The following is a 25,106-nucleotide window of genomic DNA, read 5'->3' on the forward strand; positions in this document are numbered from 1 at the left end:
CACTACTCTTGGTTACAGAAAGATTAAGACCATTTGCATCTAACCACGTTTTTAACAAATCTAATGAATCAGATAATTTGGCAGAAGCAGATTCTATGGACTTCGCAATAAAATATAATAAAAGATCATCAGCATATTGTAAAATTTTGACGGATTTATCAAGGAATAATTCTAGATCGTATGTGTATATGTTAAATAAGATTGGACTGAGAACAGATCCTTGTGGAAGGCCTTTCCATACTGTTCTAGATAATTTGGTATCTTCATCTAAATTCATATATATTGTTCTTTCTGATAAAATATTAATAATGAAATTAGAAAGCATTACCGGTACATTTAGAGCTTGTAATTTAGTTTTTAAAATAGAAATTATTACATTATCATAGGCAGAATTTATATCTAAAAAGGCTGAGAGGATTGACAACTTTTGTGAGAAAGCTATATGAATATCTGAAATAAGAATGCTCACATTATCTAAGGTGCTCTTACCTTTCCTAAAACCAAACTGGTTCGGGGATAGTAAGTTATTACTTTCTAAAAACCATTCTAGACGGTTTTTCACTAAATGTTCAGCTAGCTTTAGTAAGACAGAGGAAAGTGCAACAGGACGGTATGAAGATGGTTCAGAAGGTGGTTTATGAGGCTTTAGAAATGGTATAATAATCTGAGACTTCCATGAAGTAGGTATATTTCCCGAAATAATTATGGAATTAATTATATTTAAAAAGTAAATTAATGTCGCATCGCTAGCATTTTTAAAAAAGGAATACGGTATACCGTCTTCTCCCGGTGCAGAGTCTTTAATAGAAGCTAGAACACCTTTAAGTTCTACTAGAGTAAAAGGAGAGTCAAGTTCGAATAATTCGTCAGAGACGGATAGAGAAATATTGTAAAGGCATTCCGGCACATAACTAGGAGCAAGGCGATCTAAAAATTTATTCGCTAAAGTTAAATCGAGTGCAGAACGTGATGTATGATCACTAAAGGCAGATCTGAATCTTTTAATATTATTCCAAACGACTGATGAATTAACTTCTGGACAGATAGAAGAACAAAATCTTCTCCAGCCTTCTAATTTCTTTTTTCAGTAGTTTTCGAGTAGAACGTGAAACTGCGGTGTAAATTTCAAAATTTTCTGGTGTCATGTAATTATTATAATTTTTTTCAGCCTCTTTACGATTTTTAATTGCTTCCGTACAATCTTTGTCCCACCAAGGTGGCGAGGGAATTTTCCCTGAAGCACTATTTTTAACAGGAAATAATAAATCAGCAACCTCCTTCATATTTATCATCAAGTCATTACAACATTGATGTTCATTTCCATGGTAAACAATAGGTAACTCCGATATTTTATTATCTAAATATTGTTTGTAAATATTCCAGTCTACATTTGATAAATTATATTTAAGCCGAGGACCACTCTTTCGACTTGAGGGAATGGAAATTGGAAAAGAAAGAATGAGGGGAAAGTGATCGCTTCCGAAAGTAGAGGAATGAGGATACCACGACAGTGAAGAAGCTAAATCAGAAGAACATATTGAAATGTCAGGAGCACTAAACCCTTCATTCGGTGCAGTTCTACGTGTTGGTACATCTGAGTTAATAATACATAAGTTGTAAGTGTCAATTATCGTCAGGAGTTTTCCACCATAAAAATTAGAAGTAGAACTGCCCCACGATTGGTGTTGAGCATTAAAATCGCCCATTACGAGAAAAGGTTTAGGTAAAATTGAAAATAATTGTTCTAGTTGTGAATATATTTGGCATGTAGGATCAGGAATATATAAAGTAACAAAACAGATACCATTTATAATTATAGCAGCTGCATTAATGCCGCTATATACAGGAAGCGAAAAAGAAGAAAAAGGAAGGGAGTTTTTGACCAATATGGCAACACCGCCATATCCGTCAGCTCTATCATCACGGAGACTTGTAAAGCCTGAAATCCTAAAAGGATATCCTGGCTTTAACCAAGTCTCTTGGAGAGCTATTATAAAAGGATTATATTTATTAATCAAATAAAATAAGTCTGATTTCTTGTTTGTTATGCTACGACAGTTCCACTGAATTATTAGGACTTTGTAATCCATTGTGAGAAGTTAATAATTGAGAAAATACATTGTAAATGGCATCGTTGGACGGTGGTAAAGTTGTTTGTATCATTTTCGATTGCGATAACACTTTAATAAGCATGAGAATAATATCAAAGATGGATTGATTATTGTCAATATTATTTGATGATAATGCACAACCATTAGAGGGAGCAGGAATATTATATTCCTTAACTAAGGCTTCATGGGCAGAACGATCATATCCTTGTTGTGCTTTTTGAGGAGTGCGTGGTTTAAGTGTAACTGTTTTTTTATATGATGATTGAATATGTGGTAATGATGATTTCTCTTTGAGGAAAGAAGATTGAAAATGAGATTTATTGGACGGAGATGATGATGTTAATACATCTGAATATAGTTTAGAAGTGGGAGGATGAAATTTTGATGCTTCAGCATAAGAAACACAACTGTGGGCCATTGTTTCTTTAATGGCTTTCTGACGTGCATATTCAGGACATTTCTTACTAATTGCTGAATGAGAACCATTACACAAGATACAAGAAACATTTTCCTCATCTACTTCACATTTATCACCTGTATGATTTTGCCTGCATTTATAACACCGAGGATTTGAACGACACTGCATCTTGACATGTCCGAACCTACAGCAGTTATAGCATTGGATAGTGGGGTAAATGTACAAATCTACAGTTAATGATGTGTAAAACATAAATACTCTTTTTGGTAATATTTGTCCATCAAAAGTAATAACAATGGTTTCAGTATTAATAAAACTTGGTTGTCCTTCATTAATGGTCTTTTTCTTAATTCTTCTGGTTTTTAGAATTCTCCCACAACCTATAGGTACTGATATATTTTGGATTACTTCCTCTTCTGTCCAATCTTTAGGAATACCCCTCACAATTCCCATACGGGTTACATGGAAAGAAGGTATAAATGCCTTAAAATTATGTGTTTCTAAGTGACTATTATTTAAAAATGCATTTGCATTTTCAAAATTTGAGAAAGAAAGCGATAAACGGTTTCTTCCTATTCTTTTGAGGCTACCATTCACTATATTATTTATCTTATTAGTGTGTAAAAAGCGACCAAATGCAATAGGATGTAATGTAGTGTTATCATTAGGATGTGTTTCATTTTTTTGTACATGAACGACATAAGGAGCTACATCCTCGGCATTGTACAAAGTTCTGCTTAAAGTACTGGGTGGAGAAGCAGGTTTAACAGACTCGGTATTATTTACAACTGGTATTGATACTAGAGTTTGATTCTCATCCTCAATACATTGACAATCACTATCTTTAATTTTAGATTCGAGACCTTTGGTGTGCCTCCTTCGTTTTTTATTGCAATGTTTGCAAATGCGACGTTCGCCACGTACTCGCTTACGTTTAGAACTTGCAACGCTAGAACCATCTGTGTCCATACTAGATTCACCCAATATATCAAAACTATTATTAAATGGGATAGTTATATTTGCAGACACCTGGGGGTTGTCCCCCAGGGTCTATAGGTGGATCCATAATGTCTAATTAATATAGGTAATTTACTTACCAATATTTACAGCAACAAACACTATTACTACAAAATATACAATTATATATACAATCTAATACACAATATATAAATAAGACTAATCCTTATATAATTAAAAATAAAATTAATTTAAAGAAGATCAAAAAACACTCCCGCTTTTTTAAACGTTTCCCGCGCTTTTTTTTTTTCGACAATTATATTGATGACAACAACACGTACTATGCCTTGTCAATGTCAGTTTATTAGGTGGGTTTTAGTTGTGTAACATTTTGAGATTTTGATTAATGTTTATTTTTTTAACATAATGAACTACGTATGGAGACGTATCATAAATCCTGTCTTTATTCGTCGCACCACAAAACTACAAAATATAACAAATAAATCTCTACACCACTTAGTAAATAAAAATATAAACATAACCTCAAATTTATTAAGCGATAATTTAAATTATGTTAATATTGTTCGATATAAATCTAAGAAGGTTTGTATGTATATCACTGTTATTTAGCATAATAATACGAAATTACAAGGTAATCATACGAGATGAAAAATTAAAATATATTTGGATTGGCTGCCGTAGGTTAATTTCTAGAACTTAAACCCTTAGCAATTTAATATTTTCCTATTTTACCATTACATTTTAATAATAGTTAATAATAAAATTATATATATACAGAAAAAAAAGTATGTAAGAAAATGCAATATTTTGTCTGCATTTATCAGGGCTTGATTGTTGATAAATTTATTTTACAGCCAAATCGACATGACTCAGATGATGAAGATGAAGACTATGATGGAGATTCGTCTCTTAAGAAAGATTCAAAAGTAATGAAATTCTCTACCACTTCCTTGAGAACAGATGCTATACTTAAAACCGCCTTAGGAGTAGCAAGAAAGTGAGTGCTTTGAAATTAATATGGCAAACATATTTCCAATCCACTTTTAATCACAACCTATCATAGTATATTTAGGTGCTGTACTGATTTTATTAATTAACATTTCAACTAAATATTTTTATTTCAGTAAAATAGAACAGATATTTTATGAAAGCAAAATTAGAATAAATGGGAAAAAGATACTCAAGAAAAGTGTTTCAGTAAGTACCTAATAAATATTTGAATTATTTATACATTCTGTAAGATTGTCCAAATAAGTTGTTCATTTTAATTGTCCTGTTTATCAAATAAGCATTTGCATGATATCAGAAATTTTCATATTAAGTAATCAAATTATACTGATAGCATAGGATAAAATACCATTTCATTATCATACATAAAAAAATAAGAAATTAAGGTATAGATATTTTAACATATTAACTAATTTTTTAATCAGTGAATCAAATTATATTATGCTAAATCACCAACTCAAAGTCCATTTTAAATTATTTTTAATAAAGTAGTTTGATGAGAAATATGCACAAAGTGGCCTTTAAGACCTCCCTTTAGATTGTTTTAAAATAATGTACCAAAATGAACTCTAGTATTCTAGAAATAATATTATTATATTTTCTTTATAGATCAAAATAGGAGATGAAATAGATGTTATAAAAATGGTTAGTCCAAACAACCCAGACCATTTGTATGTGGCTCGTGTAGAAATATTAAATATAGTCGCCAAAGAGGATAGTATTGGAATTACTGCAAGAAGATTTAAGAATTTATTAATTGAAAATTATGAAGAAGATCCATACAAAATTGGTTCCACAGAAATAGACTCTTAAAACTTAATAAAAAATTAAATTGTAAATAACTTTATATTAATAAATAAATAATAATAATGTTATCATATCTATGTATTTTAATACAAAATATCACTTTAATGGCATGATTAACAATTTATACCTAAATATCTAAATCAATATCACAGTCTGAACTCTCAAACATAGATATTTGTGAATTTGCAACCTTCTTTCTTGATGATTCACTTAAATGACTTTCATCAAGTTTTTCTAATTTTATCACAGTTTCATCAGATTCAATTTTAATTATTTTCTCTGTATAGAACTTACTAAGATCATGTTTCTCAGAAAACTGAAATTGTTTTAACTTATTTGAAATATTTAATGCTTTACTTTCATCAATCTGAATTTTTTGTTTATTTGTTTTAGATATGTTACTTGATTCAACATTTTCTTTTAAATTTGAGCTTTGATGTATATTTTCACAATTATTAACTATTACATTTTGAGAGCTACTCTCATGATTTTCTTCGATTTCTATATTGTCATTATTTTCATACAATGACATCCTTGATTGTTTTTTATTTGCTAATTTAGGACTACCATTATTTTTATTATGATCATTAACATCAAAATTTAGATTAATTTCTAAATCTTTAAATACATCATTTACACTTGGAACTGCATCCAATAAAATATTTGTATCTTCTTCACTATCCGAAATACTACCTGATTCACTTATATCTTTACCCTTTTTAAACCTTTTAGGATTCCTATTTTTAATAAGACTAACATTAACTGTTACTTCCTTTCGTTTTCGGTTTTTCTTTTGCGCTATTGACGGCTTTTTCTCAATTTTATTCATTGTCGCATGTTTTTTTAATGTAGCTGCTAATCTCTCACTGTGAAACCTATTTTGAAGGTTGTCACCTTTACTATTTTCATTAAAATAATTTTCAGAAACTTGTCTTCTATTGTCATTATTAAAATAAGAGCTTGTAACTAGTGATGCTGAAACAGGCAAAGATTCATCAGTAATGTCATCAAATCTTTCAAATAAATTACAATTGCCATTATCTATATCTGCTTCTAAAGTTTTGTGATCTACTTGAAGCAATTTTCCATAATATAATAATTCGTTTCTCCATATATCTAGTAAATTGAGGCTAGTAAGGAGTTTCTTTGCTGTACGTAAGTATTCAAAATCTGAATATTTTGGGATTGTTGTATGTAAAGCATCTACTGTATCATTCAAAGTGCAATCTTGCATAGACAAATCTACAAGAGATACTGCTGTAATTGCATCCATGGGTAGTATAGTTGAACGATACATTAATCGACAATGAGCTTGAGATAATCTGGAAACAAAAATATTAAATTATTATTACACAACAGCAAGTAATTAGTTATTGGAAGAAAAACCAGATAAAAAGTGTGAAATTGATGATGCCTTCGTTTTATTCCTAATCAGGAACATAGAGCTCATAGAAAGTATAAAAAGTATGGAATATATTTAATCTAACTGCACTCTATATTAAAATTTTCATATATATTTTTTTTTTTATGCAACTTAGAATGGTAAACAAACTGACGGTCCAACTGATGGAAAGTGATAACCGTCGCCTATAGACATGAGCAGTACCATGGGCATAACGGAGTATACTGTTTCGCCCAAGCGTTGCCACTCCTGAGGACTCAGGTGTTATTCCTCTGTACCCAGTAAATTCACGCTATTTACATATGCTAAATATATAGCGTTTTATAATAGTTTATATGAATAATAAATGTTAACTTAATTTTACACATTATATGTGATTATTAACCTCATTTTATAATTAGATATACCATATCGAATGCTAGGATGATACACAATCTAAACTATAGCTTCTCAACTTTATTTTCTATAAGTCTTCTACTGCCCTCCTGAAAGTCTTAAGCATCTAAAGGGGCGTTATCATCCACATTAAGAACCTATAATCTTAACTAACATAAATATGAAAATAAAGCTGAAGCAATTTTCACAATTTTTTTTTTCTTTTTTTTATACTACTTACAATAGCAAACAAGCTGACAGCCCACCTGATGAAAAGTGGTAAGCGTCGCCTATAGACATGAATAGTACCATGGACATAACATAGTATATTGTTTCACCCATGATACCCATGTGTTGCCATGCCTGAGGACTCAGGTGTTATTCCTCTGTTCCCTGTAAATTCACACCATATCCCACCCTTCAAACCGAAACACAGTCATACAAACACAACTGCTTTACGGTTGAAACACGAATGGGACAGAGGTACCCAAGCAAACGACTTTTGTACGCAGTCTCCCTATAGTAATGTTACTTTGCTAGTGTTACCTCAAACCTTGAGTAAAAAAAGACAATTTTTTAAAATTATTACAAATTGCAAATTCCACACTAACAAAGTGGGTGGTAAGACGAATAGTAATGTTATAAATTAAAGTACCTGACAAGACTGTCCAACATTCTAACTGTTGTACGAGACGGATCCCTATTTTCCGATTTTCGCTGCATCATGTAATACGACTGAAGTATAATATTGGCTGAATGTGTCATTTCTGCATATTTTGGTCCTATCAAACTTATATACATCTGAAAATTATTTATTATCGTTAACATTCCACTGTTCAGGATGGGTCTCTAGCTAATTTTACCAGTCCAATTGACTATCACAACAAAATTTCATAAATAGAATAATATATTTCCAGCCAAGAACTAATTACAATGAAATATAAAAAGAATTAAGCATAAAAAGTATATAACACTAATGAAAAAGAACAACATCCAACTGATTCCCAATTAGTGAAAGATGCCAGATAATAAATACACAAAAATACAGATATATTGAGAACTTCCACTCTCTTTTGTTACTTAAAATATGTTTCTAATTATAACTGATGAATATAATACCTGCAATTTTTCTATATTCCATCTTTTTTTATCCATTGCACCAGAACCACCAAACAAAATATACGACGAAACAAGCTTATCCCATGATTTATTTTTAGAGTCCAGTAATATAAATATTAAATCAAACCTAAAAAATAATGAATATAATAACTAAATACAGTGCATTGTATAGAATATAAAAAAAAAAAAAAATATAATGTTGATATACATTTTTAGTTGCTAAAAAAACTATCCACTGAGTTACAGGTTCGGCCTAGTTCGGTGACTAGTAGATCTAACTATGTGTATAATTTATTATTCAATAAAGACAGTTTTTATTATTAAACAGTAGTAATATTGTAAATATTTACAATCATATGATTATGTGATTGCTACCTTTTAGCACTTTGTATGTAAGATAGAACCAGACATAAGCTAATTTTATCAAAGTCTCATGGTTAAAAACTAGTGGTATTATACTTCATGATGTTCATGATACTGTTCATGTACAGGGAATGGTTACCACTTTCCATCCAATGCAAACGCTTGTTTGCCATTTCAAATAGCATTTTTTTTATACAACTTAGAACGGCAAACAAGCTGACGGCCCATCTAATGGAAAGTGGTAACTATCGCTTATAGACATGAGCAGTACCATGGGCATAACGGAGTATACTGTTTCGCCCAAGCGTTGCCACTCCTGAGGACTCAGGTGTTATTCCTCTGTACCCAGTAAATTCACGCCATATCCCACCCTTCAAACCGAAACACAGCCATGCAAACACAACTGCTACACGATTGAAACACGAATGGGACAGAGGTACCCAAGCAATCGACTTTTGTACAAAGTCTCCCTCTGGCAAAATAAACTATAAAAAACATACAATTTCTTACCTACTCAAGAGTGGAGTGCCCAATGAAACATTGACACTGAGTGGTTGGTCAGTCTCATAATGACCTTTAGGATTGCAGGCAGCTATGACGGCGCATCGCGTATTCAGCTTACACACTATGCCAGCCTGAAAATAAAATATTTTTAAAATTATAAATTTAACCTTCTAGCCAACGTATTTTTTACATTCTTTAATAAAAGTATGATAATTATAATAGGTTTATCATATTCGATTTCGTGTTTTTAAACTGATTAATTTTCCTTGTGAAAATCCAGTATACAAAAATTTTACATAAAATTTGCAGGCACTTAATCACATGTTTGATTTAATATAGAAAGTTCTTAGTTATATTTATATCTCTTTGTCAAAAGATGTTGTTCCATTGATACTAATGCATTTTGGATTTATTAAATCGAATGACATAAATAATTAAGTAAAACGGTGCTCTAACTTTTAAGTGCTGCTTTTAATGCAGTTTGTTGATAAGTGCATCACTTGAAAATGAATTCACAGAGTATTGAATGTTTATAATACGCAGATTAAGATTTGAAGTAATTAGATACTGTATGAGGTAGGCGATAAACGAGCATGCAGTCATGATAAGTGATCAACCCATAAACACTAGCAAGACCAGAAGTGCTGTTAGATATGTGGCTCAGTTAGTTGTAGTTTATGATAATTACCTTCGCAATAGATATAGTCTGTTGTTCCATGGCCTCGTGTATGGCAGTTCGGTCATGCTCTCGAAGTTGTGATATCTCATCAATACAGCAAACGCCGCCATCTGACAACACCAACGCGCCAGCTTCAAGCTGCCACTCACCATCTTCCTATTAATACAGTAAAAAATAAAAACATATTTTAAGTATCGATTTTCTTTTTCAATATTCAATATAGCTATTATAGAGAAATGGCAAAGACAAATCGATAGATACATTTAGTTTAATAAATAAGATATTGGGTATTAATGTCTTGTTCTGTCTCATGCATACAGCAACGACAAAATATCAATCTATAGATTCATTTTCCACTTTTCTAGAAATAAAAAGCAGTAGTTATGTGTATTTGTAAGGGCAATAAGTAGTATGTACAATGAGTTTAAACCTCAAAAAGTGAATTCTAATTTTGGATGACATATTTTGCTTTATTTCATTACAATACTAATATCGTATTGTAAAAAATATTGTTAATGTAGTATGGACATGATATAAATCTTAAATTATAGTACTTTCAACTTAGCATAAGTGAGTATTTAAAAGACTTGGATACAATTATAAAAAAATATATAAAGAAAAATCATAAGAATTTAATAAGTAACTTAACAAAATATAAGGCTGTTTAATTGATATTATAAAAAAAAATATAAAAAATAAAGAAAAATTGCCCTGACCCTGAGAGCGGCACAGGTGAGACCAGCACGCGTGCTGCCAGCGCCAGATGTGAATACTGAACGCGCAGTCAACTCCGCACTCGCACGAAGTAACTGCGATTTGCCCGTACCTGTAAATAAAAAAAATCTGTTTGGAAACAAGCTTTTTAATGTAACCCGCAATCTTGTGACTACGGCCATTTTAAGATGATAAGATAATGCCATTTATTTTATCGTTACCTATCGACTTTTTAAGCTCTTTAATTTCATACCTATATTAACGGTGTTGATAAAATATAAATTATTTGTCATCTAGTGGCGATGGACATTTATAAATATTACAATTCTAAGTATTACATTGTTACCAGCCTCCTTAGACAAACTACAAAGGAATCTTTTTATTAAATCATTATCGCTAGCGAATCCAGGAGAAACATGAAATGGTGACGTGCGCTTCTTGATTGACCGAAGCGATTTTATTAATAGAACTGTTTTTATCTTGTCTAGGGGTGCAGAACTAAAGAACAAAATTTCAGCTCAATTAGATCTCAATTAAATGATTCTTATAGCTTGTAAAAATTGACCTACGCAAGCTAACATATATTACAAATTAAAAGTTAACAAAGAAAACAATATGGTAAAACATTTCCAGAATAATAATATGTCATAAGAAATGACTAAAAGAACAAAGTACCATACATCAGTGTAAGAAAAAGGAAAACTTCAAATAATATATACAGCCACATTGCTAGCAAATAAAAAAAAATATTTTACAGGAATTCACTTATTAATGTAGTTTCTCAAACAATATGTAATTGCAATGTATTAATTATTTTATCACCTGGATCCCCTACTAATAACAAGTGACATTGTCCTCGAACTCTTGTACTATGCTTTTCATCTTGTGAAATTTTCTTCTCTTCTTCACACTCAGTAATGTGATTTGAACCAGTAATCACTGTGAGAAGTACTGCGAGCTTTACTAGATGTAATCCATACACCTGAAATAATAAAATTGGCTATTAAAAATTAAAAATAAAACAACTTAAAATGTCATTTTTTAAGCTTTTGTAGTTGCTAAAGAAGCATTCTCAAAGTACCTTTTATATCAAAGTAAATTTACTTGTATTCAACATTGACAAAATTATAATAGAGTGCAGTTGGATAACAATATAATTCTTTTAAAATGTTCATAAAGAACTCTGAGTGTGTTTACACTAATAAATATTGAAAATGTAAGAACAAAATGAAAATTCACTGGCTTGACTAATTGAGAAACACAAATTATGTACAAAATTTCAAGTAACCTAAGTAACTTTTATATGTAAATATCATTCAGTCAGTGGATTCGGGTGACATTCATTTTTTATGGAAATATATTAGCTTAGTGTCCAGCTTTAGATAATGTTTAATGAAATGATAATAATTTTAAATATCATCATTAAAAATATTACCTGTGGACACACAGAGGCTAAAATCTGGTCTCGACCTTTTAATGGGCAGGCTTCAAATTTAGACCAAAAGTCATTGAAGCACTCTTTAATATCTGGAGCAGTAGCCACCACCTCAGATCTCTGCGAGTTGCATACTTCAACAAAGTTTGCTTGCAGGACCAATTCTACTTCAGCCTTCTTTGTTTGGACTGTTGGCCTCCATCGGCGACGTACTATTCCACTGAAAATAACTCCAACATCATAGACAAAATAAAAAAATGAAACTTTTTAAAGCAACATGATCATAAAATTACAATAATAATTGAAAATATATATATATATTTTTTGTAAATAACAATTTTAAGTCTTCATTTTATCAAAAACTTACCATATATTAACATCATCACCTGGTTTACAAGAATCCACAAGGTCATCTTCTAAAACTACCCACATGGAACCTGGTATAGTACCAATATTTAGTTTATTAACCTGTTCCTAAAATCAAATAATTATTATAAAATTTAAAGATTTACAAATTCAATCAATTATTCTATACAAAATAAACAATGGTATACAAGGTATAGGTATAAGAAGTAAGATAAAAGATTCCAGGATAATTAAAGATATACCAATTTGAAAATGTTTATGAAAAACAATATTTTTATATTATACATTGATTGAGAGATTTAAATAAATATATTTTTTACCTTAAAATAACATTTATAGCTATATACGAGGTCTGTCCGGAAAGTTCGTATAAAAGTGTTCTGGAATGCGAGAAAGAGGAGTGGGGAGGCCAGGTAAGCGCAGGACCCCTTCCTTATGTCCCTAACAATGCTTCAGTTCTGGTCTGACCGCCGTGCGGTGCGAACTGGCTTGTCACGCCATCTGTGAAGTTACCTCTTAACGAAACCCCGTCGGCATGGAGCCCGCTTCCGTTGAAGAGCAGCGCATTGCAGCAATTTGATGTCGAATTAAAATCCCAAAGCAAAGAGTGGAAGACATCCGGGGAACCACGAACAAAAAAATCAAGAAAATCCCGCTCAAATGTCAAGACAATGTTGATTGTTTTTTTCGATGTTCGGGGGATTGTCCATCAAGAATTCGTCCCTCCAGGCCAGACAGTTGATGGAAAATTCTACGTCGATGTGCTCAGACGCCTCAAAGCTCGTGTGGCACGAGTTCGTCCAGAATTGGCGCGAGAGGGGCGTTGGATTCTTCACCACGACAATGCCCCTGCCCACACCTCTCTTGTTGTCCGTGAGTTTTTGAGTAAAAATTCCATTACGGTGACCGAACACCCCCCTATTCGCCGGATTTGGCCCCGTGTGACTTCTTCTTGTTCCCAAAAACCAAATTGGTACTTCGGGGGCGGCATTTGGGGGACATAAATGAGATAAAAAAAGCTACGACGGGGCAGCTGAGAAACCTACAACCAGAGGACTTTCAAGGAGCCTTCTCACAGTGGAAACGGCGTTGGCACAAGTGCATTATGTCACAGGGGGAGTACTTTGAAGGGGATAAAATTGATTTACCTGAATAATTGTAAAATAAAATTTTTAAAAAACTTTTATACGTACTTTCCGGACAAACCTCGTACATATACATACCTGTATCTTTATTTCCTGATAATCCTTGCAATGCTCTCTTGAAACTAGATGAACCTGTGTAAATGTAGCACATCTACATCTGGAATCTGTATTACCACACTTTAACGGAGCCTTTAATATGTATCTATACTCAAACTCGGCTTCTACATTATTTTCAAACTTACACTTCATACAAATATATTTTCTTTGATATTCAAGCATTTTAGATTGTGTTACCCTCACCACTGTACCTAAAAATTTAATATAAAACAAAAACATAGTGAATAAATGTTAATTAAAGACTTACATGCAAGTAAGGCATGATTAAAAATATTTTTAATCAAGTAAACTTAATTATAAGCATTTTTGAACAGACATTTTTATATGAATCTATCACCCATTTACAATGCAATATCACCTGAGAAAAACAGGCAAGAAACTGAAGTTTGTAATTTTCATGCCAAGAATATTGGCTTGCGAGCAATTGTTTAGTATTAGTATAAGTAATAGGTCTAGTATAGACCTTATTCATTTACTGTTTCTTAATAAAACTTTAAAATTTTGGTGAAAGGTAGATCCAATGGATATTTAGAAATCTTATAAATTTCAGTGACCATTCCCACAAAAAAATCTATTTAATTTTATAAACAATTATTTTGAACAGCAAGCTTATACTTATGTCTAGTATTAATGTTGTGAACATGACCATTTTTTATTATACAATTGATAGTTCATTATTGATTATTTATTAACTATCATTTTTTTTTTTCTAAATAAAATCCTAACTGTAATTGTCAACCTGCCAAGTGTGGTAACTGGCAATACCTCTCCTTATAGTAGAGGTCTGTGTTCAGCAGTGAACAGTCAATGGCTGATATGATGATGATCATCATCGTCTTTTTGGACAAAAAATATGTAACTATAATTATATGTTTTAATAATATACTTTTTATATTTTTATACAATTTGTAAATATATAAAATATAAGTAAAAATGCCTTTTACTCAAATAAACTACATTATAAGTATTTTGGACAATCATTTTTTTATAAATTTATACCCAATTTGAAATGCAATTTATACTGATGTATACCATTCTGAGACAAAATTAAAATATCATATATAATTATATATTTAATTCAATAAATTCATATCAATCTTAAGATAGGAAATATGACTGTAGCCATATATATCACATTCATGTTATTTACATTTTGAGTACAATTTACAATTTATATACCAATCTATTTTACCTACCTGTAACTTTTAGAAAACATCCCAAATCCACATTTTTGGGAAAAACTGTCCTGTGTAGTTCAGGACAAACTGGTAAACCGAAAAACCTAGCGTGAACATTTTTCTTCACAAATTTGTAATTTAATTTATTGATTATTGTTTTATATTCTTCTTCTTCAAGAATATTTTGTTGTGCCTTGATTATATCTTGTCTACAAACCGGTAAGCTTTCTACAGGACTGCATAATACTTTGTCACCAACATCGGGATAAGTTTCAAAGAGTTTTAAAAAACTGAAATAATGTTAGAAACAAAATAAAACATTGAAATGTTAAAAATAATCACAAAAGTGGTTACAAGTCCTCACTCTATTTTAATACTATAATATTCCAAGTTATCTGTTCCTGATAAAATATTTAGGCAGTCGTCAAAATGAAACTTAAATAAATATTCCAGAATCATTTCTATTGATCTTATAATTAATTGGATAAAAATTTTGTTCTTTAAAAAGAATAATTAGTAAACACGTAAAAACAAACGTCAAAGAGTTTTTTTTTTCATTTATTGTGACTTTGGCGAAAGCCATCAGCCAAAAAGTAACAATTACAAGGTAACAATATAAAATTACAAGACAAATTGCAAAAATTATTATAGTTATAAATTAATTATAATATACTAAGAAAGTAAGTTAAGTAGAAAAGTATAAGTTACAATTACATATTTAAATTTCACCAATTGTTGAAGTAATATAATTAAAAATTTCTTGGTACAAAATGGTATGTTTTAGTAGATCCTGCACTGAAGTAGGAATATTTTGACATTTTAATAAATCTTGACATTGACAAAAAAAAAAGTAACCGTTGAAGTGAGAATTTAGGACAAACAAAAAAAATATGATCCAAATCAGAAAAAGTGTTTTGGCAGTATTTACAGATAGAATTATCCAATAAATTAATACGTTGCAAATGTGCAGGAAATTTACAATGACCTATCCGCAATCTACTTAATGTAGTATAATATTGTCTACCAAGAAAAACATTAGATTTTTCAAACCAATATTGTAACCAGACAATTTACAGATTTTGTTAGAATCAAACCAAGTTTCATTTAGTAAAATGATATCAAAATGTTATGTAAAGTTGTAAATAAAGTTTTTAAATTGAAATATTTTAGACAGAAAGCTTCTTGAGTTCCAATGAACAATATTAATTTCCTTTAAAGATATAATGGTCATGTTGAAAAATTAGATATGAGTATTTCCTTAATTAATTTGGATGAAATTGTATCAGAATTAGTTTGAGCTTTCTTAACTAGCTCAATAACAGTCTTAGTAATTGTGTTGAGTACAATGTCTGAGTTAATGATGTCAGTAACTAATGCCCTTTTTTTAAGGAGATTTATTTTGCGTTGAGCTGTTACTAGACACAGGGGTATTTAAATTAATTATAGAGTTAACCGATTTTGAAGTCACTGATGCATAAGATGTTTTGCCTAGAATTTTATCTTTGATTTGAGACAATTTCATCGATTTAGTGGGACAGCTATTAGATACTGCTACATGTTGTCCATTACAATTAACACATTTAGGATTCTCTTTGTTGATACAGGATCTATAATCATGGGCACCGGCACATATGGAACAAACTTGCTTACTTCTGCAGGAACTGCTTCAATGACCAAATTTGTAACAAATGAAGCATTGGAGTAGAGGTCTATATGAATTCACGCACATCCAGCCAAATATGATCATACGTTACGTGATCAGGTCGCTGCGTAGAGAGGAAAGTTACTAAAACTGTAGGAAGAGGATGAAAACTTCCATCTTCTTTCTTTTTTTTTGAAACGTTTAACACCGATGATATCTACAGTAGATTTTAAGTTATTTAAGAGATCTTCCTCAGATATTTCAGTAGGAGCTCTTATAACTCCCTGAGATTCCAGCTGATTATTGGGTATCCTAGCCTGAAGTTTATGTTTCTCTAATAAATCTTTATTTAATAAAAATTCGTTAGCCTGTTTCATTGATCGAAAACATATTTTGAAAGCAGTAGGACCCATAGTACGAATATAGAATACACCAGGTATAGTCCTCAGAATAGAATTGACTTGCAATAAGTTTACATTGTTGCCCTCAATAGGAGACAACAGGATAAAATATTCATTTTTAGTAGTGTCAGAATATAGGTAATTTTGATCTTTAAACAGTCCTCTTTTTGAGTGAGTAAATTTAATACTCAGCATCTGGCTCTTCATCAGATATGGAAGTATTTTTTTTTTCTTCTTTTTAACTTGCCTCCGCTTGATTCGCACATATCCTCTAACAACACACGAGGGCTTAAATTGGAGAAATAAGTAAAAGAAACTAGGAGAAGCAACAAATAAATATTAAACAAATAAAATGAATTTAAAATTTCCGCCCTCGCGTTACAAGTTTTCCCGCCTTTTTTGTAACCACGTCAAAGAGTATATAACTAAGAGAAAAGAGAGCGCACTTCGTACAAGCTACCTAAAACGACTTGGTCAGGAATATCTCACCAATCTACACAAAATCCTCTTTTTCTCGTTATATTAGCTAGCCAACATTTTAAACATCAGGCTAGCCTGATGTTCAAAATGGATACGGATAGGGTTATATTGATGTTATAGTTAAATAGTTTTTCGATATTATAAAAATATAAATACTTCACACTGAAACGTGAACCATGTAATAAAAGAAATATATAAATTTTATATGAAACTGCACGTTTCAATAAATATTTTTTAGCAAGCTTAAAACACAGGCTAACATTATTAAATCTATTAATTATTTTATATAATATTGCCTTGAGATTTCAATTTTATAATATTATTGATAGTGAACACAGGTTTTCAACAGTTTTCGTAATCTGGTCATTTTTAAGAGTCATTACTTCGAATTAGAGTCAATATTAATTATATATAGTCGTAATTCCCACATCAAAATAAAAAGAACTGTTCCACAAAAAATTTAAATGGCATTCATTTGCATTACATTTGACAGTATTTTTGTTAAGTTGGCGCTATTGTGATTTCGTTATTTAAATGAACATTGGTATGATATTTTCTGACCAAATCCATACATTTAAAGCTAGTAGGGAAATTATATAAGTCTGACACATGTAAACAAAAAGAGCATGTCACAGATTATAAAAAAGTAAATAAAGTACAAGAGATAATCAATCACTTAAACTACTACTTTATTTAATAGTCATTATTGAATTTCAATCTTGAATCACACACCCGGTCGAAAAAGCGCGGGAAACGTTTAAAAAAGCGGGAGTGTTTTTTGATCTTCTTTAAATTAATTTTATTTTTAATTATATAAGGATTAGTCTTATTTATATATTGTGTATTAGATTGTATATATAATTGTATATTTTGTAGTAATAGTGTTTGTTGCTGTAAATATTGGTAAGTAAATTACCTATATTAATTAGACATTATGGATCCACCTATAGACCCTGGGGGGACAACCCCCAGGTGTCTGCAAATATAACTATCCCATTTAATAATAGTTTTGATATATTGGGTGAATCTAGTATGGACACAGATGGTTCTAGCGTTGCAAGTTCTAAACGTAAGCGAGTACGTGGCGAACGTCGCATTTGCAAACATTGCAATAAAAAACGAAGGAGGCACACCAAAGGTCTCGAATCTAAAATTAAAGATAGTGATTGTCAATGTATTGAGGATGAGAATCAAACTCTAGTATCAATACCAGTTGTAAATAATACCGAGTCTGTTAAACCTGCTTCTCCACCCAGTACTTTAAGCAGAACTTTGTACAATGCCGAGGATGTAGCTCCTTATGTCGTTCATGTACAAAAAAATGAAACACATCCTAATGATAACACTACATTACATCCTATTGCATTTGGTCGCTTTTTACACACTAATAAGATAAATAATATAGTGAATGGTAGCCTCAAAAGAATAGGAAGAAACCGTTTATCGCTTTCTTTCTCAAATTTTGAAAATGCAAATGCATTTTTAAATAATAGTCACTTAGAAACACATAATTTTAAGGCATTTATACCTTCTTTCCATGTAACCCGTATGGGAATTGTGAGGGGTATTCCTAAAGATTGGACAGAAGAGGAAGTAATCCAAAATATATCAGTACCTATAGGTTGTGGGAGAATTCTAAAAACCAGAAGAATTAAGAAAAAGACCATTAATGAAGGACAACCAAGTTTTATTAATACTGAAACCATTGTTATTACTTTTGATGGACAAATATTACCAAAAAGAGTATTTATGTTTTACACATCATTAACTGTAGATTTGTACATTTACCCCACTATCCAATGCTATAACTGCTGTAGGTTCGGACATGTCAAGATGCAGTGTCGTTCAAATCCTCGGTGTTATAAATGCAGGCAAAATCATACAGGTGATAAATGTGAAGTAGATGAGGAAAATGTTTCTTGTATCTTGTGTAATGGTTCTCATTCAGCAATTAGTAAGAAATGTCCTGAATATGCACGTCAGAAAGCCATTAAAGAAACAATGGCCCACAGTTGTGTTTCTTATGCTGAAGCATCAAAATTTCATCCTCCCACTTCTAAACTATATTCAGATGTATTAACATCATCATCTCCGTCCAATAAATCTCATTTTCAATCTTCTTTCCTCAAAGAGAAATCATCATTACCACATATTCAATCATCATATAAAAAAACAGTTACACTTAAACCACGCTCTCCTCAAAAAGCACAACAAGGATATGATCGTTCTGCCCATGAAGCCTTAGTTAAGGAATATAATATTCCTGCTCCCTCTAATGGTTGTGCATTATCATCAAATAATATTGACAATAATCAATCCATCTTTGATATTATTCTCATGCTTATTAAAGTGTTATCGCAATCGAAAATGATACAAACAACTTTACCACCGTCCAACGATGCCATTTACAATGTATTTTCTCAATTATTAACTTCTCACAATGGATTACAAAGTCCTAATAATTCAGTGGAACTGTCGTAGCATAACAAACAAGAAATCAGACTTATTTTATTTGATTAATAAATATAATCCTTTTATAATAGCTCTCCAAGAGACTTGGTTAAAGCCAGGATATCCTTTTAGGATTTCAGGCTTTACAAGTCTCCGTGATGATAGAGCTGACGGATATGGCGGTGTTGCCATATTGGTCAAAAACTCCCTTCCTTTTTCTTCTTTTTCGCTTCCTGTATATAGCGGCATTAATGCAGCTGCTATAATTATAAATGGTATCTGTTTTGTTACTTTATATATTCCTGATCCTACATGCCAAATATATTCACAACTAGAACAATTATTTTCAATTTTACCTAAACCTTTTCTCGTAATGGGCGATTTTAATGCTCAACACCAATCGTGGGGCAGTTCTACTTCTAATTTTTATGGTGGAAAACTCCTGACGATAATTGACACTTACAACTTATGTATTATTAACTCAGATGTACCAACACGTAGAACTGCACCGAATGAAGGGTTTAGTGCTCCTGACATTTCAATATGTTCTTCTGATTTAGCTTCTTCACTGTCGTGGTATCCTCATTCCTCTACTTTCGGAAGCGATCACTTTCCCCTCATTCTTTCTTTTCCAATTTCCATTCCCTCAAGTCGAAAGAGTGGTCCTCGGCTTAAATATAATTTATCAAATGTAGACTGGAATATTTACAAACAATATTTAGATAATAAAATATCGGAGTTACCTATTGTTTATCATGGAAATGAACATCAATGTTGTAATGACTTGATGATAAATATGAAGGAGGTTGCTGATTTATTATTTCCTGTTAAAAATAGTGCTTCAGGGAAAATTCCCTCGCCACCTTGGTGGGACAAAGATTGTACGGAAGCAATTAAAAATCGTAAAGAGGCTGAAAAAAATTATAATAATTACATGACACCAGAAAATTTTGAAATTTACACCGCAGTTTCACGTTCTACTCGAAAACTACTGAAAAAAAGAAATTAGAAGGCTGGAGAAGATTTTGTTCTTCTATCTGTCCAGAAGTTAATTCATCAGTCGTTTGGAATAATATTAAAAGATTCAGATCTGCCTTTAGTGATCATACATCACGTTCTGCACTCGATTTAACTTTAGCGAATAAATTTTTAGATCGCCTTGCTCCTAGTTATGTGCCGGAATGCCTTTACAATATTTCTCTATCCGTCTCTGACGAATTATTCGAACTTGACTCTCCTTTTACTCTAGTAGAACTTAAAGGTGTTCTAGCTTCTATTAAAGACTCTGCACCGGGAGAAGACGGTATACCGTATTCCTTTTTTAAAAATGCTAGCGATGCGACATTAATTTACTTTTTAAATATAATTAATTCCATAATTATTTCGGGAAATATACCTACTTCATGGAAGTCTCAGATTATTATACCATTTCTAAAGCCTCATAAACCACCTTCTGAACCATCTTCATACCGTCCTGTTGCACTTTCCTCTGTCTTACTAAAGCTAGCTGAACATTTAGTGAAAAACCGTCTAGAATGGTTTTTAGAAAGTAATAACTTACTATCCCCGAACCAGTTTGGTTTTAGGAAAGGTAAGAGCACCTTAGATAATGTGAGCATTCTTATTTCAGATATTCATATAGCTTTCTCACAAAATTTGTCAATCCTCTCAGCCTTTTTAGATATAAATTCTGCCTATGATAATGTAATAATTTCTATTTTAAAAACTAAATTACAAGCTCTAAATGTACCGGTAATGCTTTCTAATTTCATTATTAATATTTTATCAGAAAGAACAATATATATGAATTTAGATGAAGATACCAAATTATCTAGAACAGTATGGAAAGGCCTTCCACAAGGATCTGTTCTCAGTCCAATCTTATTTAACATATACACATACGATCTAGAATTATTCCTTGATAAATCCGTCAAAATTTTACAATATGCTGATGATCTTTTATTATATTTTATTGCGAAGTCCATAGAATCTGCTTCTGCCAAATTATCTGATTCATTAGATTTGTTAAAAACGTGGTTAGATGCAAATGGTCTTAATCTTTCTGTAACCAAGAGTAGTGTAGTTTTGTTTTCAAGAATGAGATCACCGCAACAAATTAAGGTGCTTTATGATAACTCATACATTCCTATAAAGACTGAAATTAAATTTTTAGGTATCGTGCTAGATAATAAATTAACAGGTCTGTCCCACTGTAATTATATTTCTACGAAATGTGAGCGTAACCTCAACATTCTTAGGTGCCTTGCTGGAGTTTGGTGGGGAGCACATCCCGTTTCACTAAAACTTGCTTATAATGGTCTTATAAGGAGTGTCATTGATTATGGAACTTTTTTGTTAGCTCCAGGAAGTTCATTTGCTTTTAAGAAATTGGATTTAATTCAATCAAAGGCCTTGAGGATTATCTCTGGAGCAATGAAATCAAGTCCAATCAATGCTTTACAGCTCGAAGTCGGTGATCCACCTTTGGTTTTAAGAAGACAATATCTATCTGATCGCTTCTTTTTTCGTTGTTTACAATTATCTGATCATCCGCTTATTCAAAAGTTATCTCAACTACATATCTTTATTTCGTCTTCATCTTATTGGAAACATAAAAAACCTCCATGTTTAATACAAAGTTATGAAAAATATAAATCCATAGAATCTCCCACTTTTACATCGTCCTGTTTTCCCATTTATAAATGCTCATATCAATCTTTAGTTTTATCTCCTAATATTAAATATGATTTTGGGTTATAAAAAAATGATTCAGAATTGAATGCCAAATTTATGTTTATAACTGACATTGAATGGAATGAATGGCACTACATCTTTACTGATGCATCAAAACCAGACAATAGCGGTTGTGTAGGTGTGGGTGTGTTTCATTCACAATTTAATATCGTTCAAAAAATTAAACTTCCACCGGAGTCTTCAGTTTTTACCGGGGAATGTTATGGTATTTTAAAAGCTGTAGAATATATACTTTTAATGAAATTACATAAGGCAATAGTTTTCACTGACTCTATGAGCTCTTTGCAAGCTCTAGCCAAATATCCGTTTAAATCAAAACCAGTTTATCCCATTATTTGTGACATAAGACAAAGTCTTTATCTTTGCATGTTGAGAGGGTATTCCGTTTCTTTTGCCTGGTTACCAGGACACAGTGGTATTAGCGGCAATGACAAAGCTGACCTTATTGCAAGAGAGGCTGTAACTTGTGGTGATATGTATCCGTATCATAATTACTGTAGTGACCTAGCTTGTCTCCCAAAAATATATTTAAGGTATGCCTGGAAGGAATATTGGGAAAAAACAAGTACAATAAAAGGAAGATTTTATCGCCTTATACAACCCGATATTCCTTTCAAACCATGGTTTTGTAAATTAAAGCTTGGAAAGACCGCAACAACTATTATAACTCGTATGCGTCTAGGTCACGTATGCACACCTTCTCATTTATACAAGCTTGGTATTGTACAAAGTTCGTCGTGTAATTGCGGTGCTGAAGTGGCGGACTTGAATCATATATTCTTCTCATGTTCTAAATTTGACCACACCTCCCTTTTTAATCATCTCCGATCCATCCGTGTTCCATTCCCAACTTCTATTCTTACTCTACTTTCTTCCAATGATCCTATTATCTATAAAATACTATCTTCATATATATATGATAACAATATTAAGATTTAGTTATATTACATGAATACATTTATAGTTGCATCAATTGCTTTTCCTATATATTTATAAGTATATTCTCATATGTACAAGTATATGTTTCATATCCTATAAATATCCTAGACCTAATCCTTATCCTTTCTAAATTCGTTTGTGTTAGGTATTTTTATTACTATTATCGTTTCCCCGTTTTGTTCTTGGCAAAATACCCTAATATCGGGGTGAAAGCCACAAAAAAAGAAAAAAAAAAAAAAAAAAAAAACACTATACAGTGCAAAATGTCAATTTGACAATTATATATTTTTTTTTTTTTTTTTTTTTTTTTGTGGCGTTCACCCCGATTTTAGGGTATTTTGCCAAGAACAAAACGGGGAAACGATAATAGTAATAAAAATATCTAACACAAACGAATTTAGAAAGGATAAGGATTAGGTCTAGGATATTTATAGGATATGAAGGATATACTTGTACATATGAGAATATACTTATAAATATATAGGAAAAGCAATTGATGCAACTATAAATGTATTCATGTAATATAACAAAATCTTAATATTGTTATCATATATATATGAAGATAGTATTTTATAGATAATAGGATCATTGGAAGAAAGTAGAGTAAGAATAGAAGTTGGGAATGGAACACGGATGGATCGGAGATGATTAAAAAGGGAGGTGTGGTCAAATTTAGAACATGAGAAGAATATATGATTCAAGTCCGCCACTTCAGCACCGCAATTACACGACGAACTTTGTACAATACCAAGCTTGTATAAATGAGAAGGTGTGCATACGTGACCTAGACGCATACGAGTTATAATAGTTGTTGCGGTCTTTCCAAGCTTTAATTTACAAAACCATGGTTTGAAAGGAATATCGGGTTGTATAAGGCGATAAAATCTTCCTTTTATTGTACTTGTTTTTTCCCAATATTCCTTCCAGGCATACCTTAAATATATTTTTGGGAGACAAGCTAGGTCACTACAGTAATTATGATACGGATACATATCACCACAAGTTACAGCCTCTCTTGCAATAAGGTCAGCTTTGTCATTGCCGCTAATACCACTGTGTCCTGGTAACCAGGCAAAAGAAACGGAATACCCTCTCAACATGCAAAGATAAAGACTTTGTCTTATGTCACAAATAATGGGATAAACTGGTTTTGATTTAAACGGATATTTGGCTAGAGCTTGCAAAGAGCTCATAGAGTCAGTGAAAACTATTGCCTTATGTAATTTCATTAAAAGTATATATTCTACAGCTTTTAAAATACCATAACATTCCCCGGTAAAAACTGAAGACTCCGGTGGAAGTTTAATTTTTTGAACGATATTAAATTGTGAATGAAACACACCCACACCTACACAACCGCTATTGTCTGGTTTTGATGCATCAGTAAAGATGTAGTGCCATTCATTCCATTCAATGTCAGTTATAAACATAAATTTGGCATTCAATTCTGAATCATTTTTTAATAACCCAAAATCATATTTAATATTAGGAGATAAAACTAAAGATTGATATGAGCATTTATAAATGGGAAAACAGGACGATGTAAAAGTGGGAGATTCTATGGATTTATATTTTTCATAACTTTGTATTAAACATGGAGGTTTTTTATGTTTCCAATAAGATGAAGACGAAATAAAGATATGTAGTTGAGATAACTTTTGAATAAGCGGATGATCAGATAATTGTAAACAACGAAAAAAGAAGCGATCAGATAGATATT

The 25,106-nt window shown here is 31.5% G+C and overlaps 2 protein-coding genes across 2 annotated transcripts; one reads left to right on the top strand and one right to left on the bottom strand.

Annotated features, from left to right (window-relative positions):
* Window positions 1-3,821: 3,821 nt before the first annotated feature.
* LOC113519016 (mitochondrial transcription rescue factor 1) lies at window positions 3,822-5,395 on the top strand. Its single transcript, XM_026904057.3, has 4 exons — window positions 3,822-4,089; window positions 4,362-4,504; window positions 4,632-4,704; window positions 5,125-5,395. The coding sequence occupies exons 1-4, from the start codon at window positions 3,913-3,915 to the stop codon at window positions 5,326-5,328; spliced, it is 597 nt and encodes a 198-aa protein (XP_026759858.1). The 5' UTR covers window positions 3,822-3,912; the 3' UTR covers window positions 5,329-5,395.
* Window positions 5,355-15,253, bottom strand: LOC113518830 (DNA helicase MCM9-like). Its single transcript, XM_026903830.3, has 12 exons — window positions 15,084-15,253; window positions 14,738-15,009; window positions 13,503-13,732; window positions 12,281-12,387; window positions 11,914-12,133; window positions 11,301-11,460; window positions 10,481-10,590; window positions 9,774-9,920; window positions 9,092-9,216; window positions 8,219-8,345; window positions 7,755-7,900; window positions 5,355-6,644 (listed from the first exon to the last, which is right to left on the bottom strand). The coding sequence occupies exons 1-12, from the start codon at window positions 15,176-15,178 to the stop codon at window positions 5,450-5,452; spliced, it is 2,934 nt and encodes a 977-aa protein (XP_026759631.2). The 5' UTR covers window positions 15,179-15,253; the 3' UTR covers window positions 5,355-5,449.
* Window positions 15,254-25,106: the final 9,853 nt, after the last annotated feature.

This window comes from Galleria mellonella, unplaced genomic scaffold, assembly GCF_026898425.1.
Source record: "Galleria mellonella isolate WM207_F2 unplaced genomic scaffold, CSIRO_AGI_GalMel_v1 utg6426, whole genome shotgun sequence".
Classification (NCBI taxonomy): Eukaryota; Metazoa; Arthropoda; class Insecta; order Lepidoptera; family Pyralidae; genus Galleria; species Galleria mellonella.